General features: G+C 54.7%; 1 protein-coding gene across 1 annotated transcript; it reads right to left on the minus strand.

Annotated features, from left to right (window-relative positions):
• Positions 1–2,828: 2,828 nt before the first annotated feature.
• Positions 2,829–4,940, minus strand: FOXQ1 (forkhead box Q1). The gene is given in 2 exon segments (XM_075415325.1): positions 2,829–3,805; positions 3,807–4,940. Coding segments are annotated over 2 exon segments (1,134 nt in total). The 5' UTR covers positions 4,475–4,940; the 3' UTR covers positions 2,829–3,339.
• Positions 4,941–7,256: the final 2,316 nt, after the last annotated feature.

Consider the following 7,256-nt stretch of genomic DNA (forward strand, 5'->3'; position numbering starts at 1 on the left):
CTTTTTTCTTTTTTCTTTTTTCTTTTTTCTTTTTTCTTTTTTCTTTTTTTTTCTTTTTTCTTTTTTCTTTTTTTTTCTTTTTTCTTTTTTTTTCTTTTTCTCTTCTCTCCTTGTCTCTCCTTGTCTCTCCTTGTCTCTCCTTGTCTCTCCTTGTCTCTCCTTGTCTCTCCTTGTCTCTCCTTGTCTCTCCTTGTCTCTCCTTTTTCTTTTTCTTTTCTTTATTTTTTCTCCTTTTGTTTTTTCTTTTCTTTTCTCTCTTATTCTTTTTTCTCCTTTTCTCCTTTTCTTTTCTCTCCTTTTCTCTCTTATTCTTTTTTCTCCTTTCCTCCTTTTCTCTCCTTTTCTCTCTTATTCTTTTTTCTTTTCCTCCTTTTCTTTTCTCTCCTTTTTTTCCTCTTATTCTTTTTTCTCCTTTCCTCCTTTTCTCTCCTTTTCTCTCTTATTCTTTTTTCTCCTTTCCTCCTTTTCTTTTCTCTCCTTTTTTTCTCTCTTATTCTTTTTTCTTTTCCTCCTTTTCTTTTCTCTCCTTTTTTTCTCTCTTATTCTTTTTTCTCCTTTCCTCCTTTTCTTTTCTCTCCTTTTTTTCTCTCTTATTCTTTTTTCTCCTTTCCTCCTTTTCTTTTCTCTCCTTTTTTTCTCTTTTATTCTTTTTTCTCCTTTCCTCCTTTTCTTTTCTCTCTTTTTCTCTCCTTTTCTTTTCTCTCTCATTCTTTTTTCTCCTTTCCTCCTTTTCTTTTCTCTCCTTTTCTTTTCTCTCCTTTTCTTTTCTCTCCTTTTCTTTTCTCTCCTTTTCTTTTCTCTCCTTTTCCCCATTCATTTTTTCTTCTTTTCTCTTTTCTTCTTTTCTCTTTTCTTTTCCTAGGTTATTTTTAATAAAAAGGGACCTTTCCAAAAGTAAAAAGCCGAATGCCGCCCTGCTAAGCACACCTTTACACAGAAGTTCGTCCCTACTCACACTTCCATACGGCCGATTAAAGGCAGGCTTGTGGCTTTAATAACCCATTCCGCATTCCGTCGAGGCGCTTGGAACGTGCCCTGAAAAGTGGCCGTCGCGGACGGACAAACCCGAAAGATGTTAGCAGTTGCATACCGACGGTTCGTGCGGGCTCCTCTAAAGAAAGGGATGTTAAAACACAAGCTAGAGGTAAGGGTAGATTATAGAAGGGCAGATTAATATTTGCGAAGAGCCTTGAAGGCAGAGCAATGTCGAAACGGCGTGTGTGTGTGCATGTGTGCATGCGTGTGTGTACATAAAAACCAATTCCTTCCAGGGTCGGATTACTTCATACATTAGTCACTAATCTCTCGCAACGTTCTGATGAATGTTATGGTCTGAGCTAAACACACCGTGAAATCTGCTTGAGCTTTATTGAAACAAGTCGGCGTTTTCGCCCGCAGACCGTTGGGTTTGAAGCTTTCCTTTCCCAGCACACCTTCGCTCCTCGGCAAAGCTTTTGCTAGGACAGAAGCTGCTCAGCCGCCGGACCCGGCGCTGAGGGGAAAGGAGGTGGGGAAGAAAGTCCAGGGTCCCAAAGAAGAGTAATTACGAAAAAGAACAACCAGCACCCAAAATTCTGCCTGCCGTCGTTTGTGGAGGTGATCCGTGCGTTACAGCAGGGGAGAAAAAGCCCGGGTATTTTTCAGCCTTTTGAAAATTAAAACAAACAAACGAACTAACGAGGCCCGAATGATCGTTCCGGCGTTTCCTTAAAGCTCCTCGAGGTCGGGGATTCGGTAAAAATCAATTGCGATTCGGTACCACGGGCAGCTAAAAGCCCATCCCTGCCCTTTCCCGACCCAATCCTGCCGAGGCTTTCCTGATCCCTTCTGACGAGCCGAAACAGCCTTAACACCGGGGAGAAGGCAACCTGCGGTAACTTCTTCCCACCGGGAAACACTCGGTCTGAGGTTGCTCCCGCTGCAGGTGCCGGCGGGGCTGTCCCCACCAGAAGAGCCCGGTCGTGCCACTTCGCTTCGGACCGGAGAGATGACGACAGGATCACGTTTCGTCTTCACGGGGGGGAAAAAAGAAAGAAAAAAAGAAAAAGAAGGGGGGGGGGGGGAAGAAAGAAATAAAGAAGGAGGAGAAAAAAAAAAAGAAAAAAAGGGTAAAAAAAGAAAAAGAAGGGGAAAGAAAAAAAGACGGGGAAAAAAAAAGAAAAGGGGGGGGGGGACAAAGAAAAAAAGAAGGAGGAAAAAAAAGAAGGGGGGGGGGAAGAAAAAAAGGCCGGCAGATGGGCAGGAGCTCCGCAGGTTGTCCCTCGAGTCGGGCAGCCTGCCCGCACATCTGCCTACCCGCACATCTGCCTGCCCGCACCCCGTCAGCCTCTCCGCGGGACTGAGCCCCGGCGGGGGGAACCCGCTTCCACTCGAGGAACCGAAGAGCTCTTCCAAACCCGAGAGGAGAAGGTCTCTCCCCTCCCGCGGTCAAAACACGGAGGGTCCCTCCGCGGCCCCGCTGCCCGCCGGGAGGGATGGGGATGGGAAGGGGGGGCGGCCCGAGGGCTCCCCGGGCACCCCCCCAGCGGGCTCCCCTCCCTCCCCGCCAGCACAGACACCAGGCTCTGCTCCTTATCACCGCCTTTATTTAGGGGACAGCTTTTATTCGGGGGAGAGGAGAAAGGAAAGGGGGGGGGGGGGAAGGGGGGAACCGAGCGTCAGTAAAATGCACACGCACATGTATTATATACAAACACAAAAATAAAATACGAAAAAAAATATTTCTCTTTCCAGTAGCAGTGGTCTCGGCCTTGCACGTACAACGCCAAGCAGTACAGGACGTTCCTTGAGCCCTTTTGCCTCTCCCGCCCCCCCCCCCCCCCCGAACAATAATTAATTAATTAAAAAAGCTGCACTCTCCTCGTGTTAAAAACACTGCTTTTATAAATAATTTAATGTCCTCCTTTCCCACGAGATGCTGGTTGCCGGGCAGGAGTAAAAGGCTTCTTTTGGCACAGTGATGCGTCGCTTTGCGGTACAGACTCACGGCTCCGCAGCAGCCCCCCCCCCCCCCCCCCCGCTGCCCCCCGCATCCCCTGGCCGCCGCCCCTGCTCCGCGGCAGGGAGGTGCGGGGACGGGGACGGGTTGGCAGGAGGCTGAAGTCAAGTAGTCCCAACGAACAGTAAGAAGCACTTGAGGCTGATGGCTATGTCCAAAACGACAGTTAGTTTTCTGTTTTTTGAGATTTTCGTGGTTTTTTATTTTTTGGTTGACCCCCCCCACCTCCCCGTCACTTCACTAAGGCACGGTCACCGAGGCTTCGCTCGCCTCTGGAGTTAAAGTGCGGGATCCAGCGCCTCCTCCTCCTCCTCTCCCCCTCCCCGGGGGAGGGGGCTCCGTTAAGCCAGGGGGGTCTCCACGGCGTACGGCTGGAAGGCGGCCGCCGCCCCCCCCCCTCCCGCCGGCTGCAGCGGCAAACCCACCCGCAGCGACCCGTGGAGCGGGGAGCCGGGCGAGCCCTTGGGGAGGGCTGCGGGGCAGAGCGGCCCCCCCCGCGCCAGCGCCTGCCGCCCCCCCCCCGGCAGCAGCAGCGGCGGCGGGGTGGGGGGGGGCGGCTCGCCCAGCCCGTAGGCGCGGAGCTGCAGCAGACCCCCGCCGTAGAGGGCAGCGGCGGGGGCGGGGGGCTGCGCGGCGGGCGGGTAGGGCAGCAGCGGGTAGGGGCCGGGCAGCAGGTGCGGGGGCCAGAGGAGGCGGGCGCGGGGGGGCGGCGGCGGCGGCGGGGGGGCGGCGCGGGGCCCCGACGGCCGCCGGAGGAGGCTCTCGATGGCGAAGGAGCTGGAGAACTTGACCCCGCCGCCCCCCCCCCGCCGCCTCCTTGGCGCAGTGGCAATGCGGGGAAGCGCCGGGGGACGCGGGGCCCGCTCCGGACCCCTCCTGCGGTGGCGGCGGCGGCGGGGGGGGCGTTGCGGGGCGGGCGGGCTGCGGCGGGGCGGCGCGGCTGAGGCGTTTGCGGCGCCGGCGGAAGACGCCGTCGGCGAAGGTGTACTCGCTGCTGGGGTTGAGCATCCAGTAGTTGTCCTTGCCCCAGGGCCGAGCCGGGTCGCGGAGGACCTTGACGAAGCAGTCGTTGAGGGAGAGGTTGTGGCGGACCGAGTTGCGCCAGCCGGTGTAGGAGCCTCGGAAGAAGGGGAAGCGGCTCATCAGGTAGTCGTTGATCTCGGCCAGGGTCAAGCGACCGCCGGCCGAGTCGCGGATGGCCATGGCGATCAGGGCGATGTAGGAGTAGGGCGGCTTCGGCCGACGCGTGTACGGCTTCCCCTTGGCGCTCTCGGGCTGCGGGGCGGGGGGCGGCGGAGGCGGTGGGGGGGGGTGCGCCGGCCTCCCGGCCCCCCCGCCGGGGCTGTTGGCGGAGCAGTCGCCGTCCGAGCCCAGCTCGCTGTCGGCCGGCGCCGGGGAGAGGGAACCGCCGCCTTCCTGATCGCTGCCGGCGCTCAGCTTGTCCTCGTAGTGCTGCGAGAAGACCTCCAGCTTCATGGCGGCGGGGGTCTGCTGACACCCCCCCCCCCCCCCCGGGGGTCGTTGGCCCCTTCCCGGCCGGCGGAGGGGGCTCGGCGGGGGACGGCTTACTTGCTCCCTCCGGCTCCCACCTCCGTCCTCCTCGCTCGTTACTCCCGCTGCTCCATGGGGCCGGAGGAGAGGGGCGAGGCGGCGACTGCCGGAGCCGGCTCCTCTCCGCGTCCCCCCCCCCGCCCCGAGCCCGGTCCTCCCCGGGGCCGGTGTTACCGTCCGGCTCTCCCTGGGCGCGGGGGGAAGCCGTGGAGGGTCGCCGGGGTGAAGTCCTGTGGCTCTCCGGCTGCGGTCCCCCCCCGTCAGCGGCGGGACGCCGGGCTGGCTCCTGGCTGCGGCGCGGGCAGCGGCCGGGTGATTAGCGTGATTAGCGTTATTGTCATTATCTCTCTCTTCCCCCGTGTGCCTCTCCACCACTTTCAGACCAGCCCATTATAACGCCGGCGAGAGGCGGGGCCAGGACGGAGATCTGAAAGGGCGGGTGGGTGGAGAAGCAAGGTAGCAAAGGTGGGTGCGCGCTAATGAGCCGCATCGGAGCCGTAATTAGGCGAGATGACAGCCAGGTCTTGCTGGAAAGTTATTTTACGAAACTTGTTTGTGTTTTCTCCCGCCAGGTCCCTCCCCTTCCCGGGTGTCCCGAGCGGAGCCGCGGCTCGGCGCTACTCCCAGGTGTAAAGTGCGAGGTGGCTTGTAGGTGGCAGAGCAGGACCTGCTCCGCGCCGTGATTTATTTCAGCAGCGCCTCAGACAGCAACAAGCTGTAATGTGACAGCTCAACAACCCGTTGGAGAGCAACGCACGGCTTCGCGGCTGTGAATTCCTCATGATTTACGTAGCCCGGCATTGCAATTTCGGTCCTGGTCCCTCTTCCCCTCTGTCGTAACCGCAGCCCGGTGCGGGGGTAAAATGGGAACAGGTAGGCGATGCTGTGGGCTTTTGCTGCGGGAGGATTAGCCGAAAACCTTAGTTTCATGTGTGTTGATGTGGAGATTGTGGCGTGGCTTGATCTCTTCCGGACGGTGCGTGTGTAACCTCTCTGCCACAACTGTCACCCTCCAATAAAATCTTTTACGGCGTTTGTAAAATGTGGCTTTGCTTCAGCTTTTTTTTGTATGTTGTGGATGTATGAATTTCCCATTGAACCTGGGACAAGAAGTGTTCTGTAATTTTACCTAGACACTTCTAGATAAATGAGTTGCGACTTTTGGGTTTGTTTTTAGGTTCAAGTTGTCAGGGTCTTCCCCTCCTTCGGAAATTTCGCCTCCCTCAGCAGTGGGCTGGACAGAACAGCTCGATGTGAAGAGAGCTATACGGCGGCAGCTGCTCTGAAAACTCCCCGTTGGGTCTCATCCTGCTCGCTGTTCAAAGTCAGTTGCCAAACGCCGTTTGACTTCACGGGCCGTAGCGCAATAACAAAACAAAAACATCAGCAGAAATCGAGTGTGGTGCTTACATTTTATTTTTCTCGTACGTGCGCTTTGAATTTTGTGTCCTGGAGTAAGACTTGGGTTGCTCCATATTTTCCAAAAGCAGTCTTTCTAAACTGGACCTTGTTTTAGAATAAATACTTTAATGCAGAGTCACTCCAGTTAGGGCTGTGCTGTTGTGGTCTGGCTCTTAAGGAGTGTTGGAGAGGAACATGAGAAAAGGCAGGCTGAGAAGACGAACAGAAGAAACAAACAGCGCTGCTTTCTGTCTCCCTTGAATAGAATACATGTTCCCACCCACACCTGGGTTTTGTTTCAAAGCTTTGCCGTTGCTTCAGTCTGCGTGGGTCTTAAAACAGCAAATACTGAACAAGGAGAGGTTCTGCTGTCCCGCTGGGTGTACTCTTGCTGGCTCTAACAGTAGCAGGTTCGGTGTCCTCCTGTTCTCGCTAAAGCTGTACCAGTTCAGAAAAGCTGGCGATTCAGAAGGACAAAAATAAGAGGAGGGAGACCTCTCTTGGTTCCTTGTTGTTGTTGTCTCCGTGTAGTGTAAACCAAGATCTTTCAGCAAAGCCTTGCGTTAGCTGTAGGTGCCAATGTTTGTGTTTAAGGGTATGGGAAAAAGCTATCATTCCTTCCAAAACTTGTATTTTCTAAGATGATGCCAATGGCAAGGGTAGGTTTTTTCCTCTTCCTGCTTTTGTTGTAAATAGCAGCGAAGTGGCGATGATTTGCTAGCTTACCTTTGATGTTTATTTTATTACCGTTCCACTATTTGTGTGGAAAATGTACACATTGTCTCTTATCTTTATTCAAAGAACTTAAAAAGTCATTCAAATGCTGTAGGTAAACACGTCAGACATAACAGAAGCTTTTTCACAGCCCTGCTTCAAGACTAGGAGTGGATGGCAAAGCTGGTTTTGCAAGGTTTAAGAGGGGACAGAAGCTTGTACTCAAAATAATACGATTGCAAAGATAGCTTTTAACGGCTGGGAGCCTTTCCACCATCAGCGCTGATTCTCGTGGCGGCTCAAGGCCCCTTGGCCGCCTCTGAGCGAGTGCCTGTCGTGAGCTGGCCCTTGGGATCTGTGGTGGCTTTTACCTGAGGAGACACGTGAAGGTGCCCATGTGAAGGATGGTGCATGGTTTAAACAGAGCCTTCCTGGCCCGGTGAGAGCGGTGACAAACCCGTTGCTGTTGCTGCCCGTGAAACGACGAGCGAAGTTGGGAGAAGCGGTGAAATAGTCCGACTACCCCCGACTCTCACCGCGGAGAGTATGTGTAACCTCGAGTCTTTTCCTGCTATAGTTTTTTAGAAGGCAT

This window comes from Opisthocomus hoazin, chromosome 3, assembly GCF_030867145.1.
Source record: "Opisthocomus hoazin isolate bOpiHoa1 chromosome 3, bOpiHoa1.hap1, whole genome shotgun sequence".
In the NCBI taxonomy this organism is placed as follows: Eukaryota; Metazoa; Chordata; class Aves; order Opisthocomiformes; family Opisthocomidae; genus Opisthocomus; species Opisthocomus hoazin.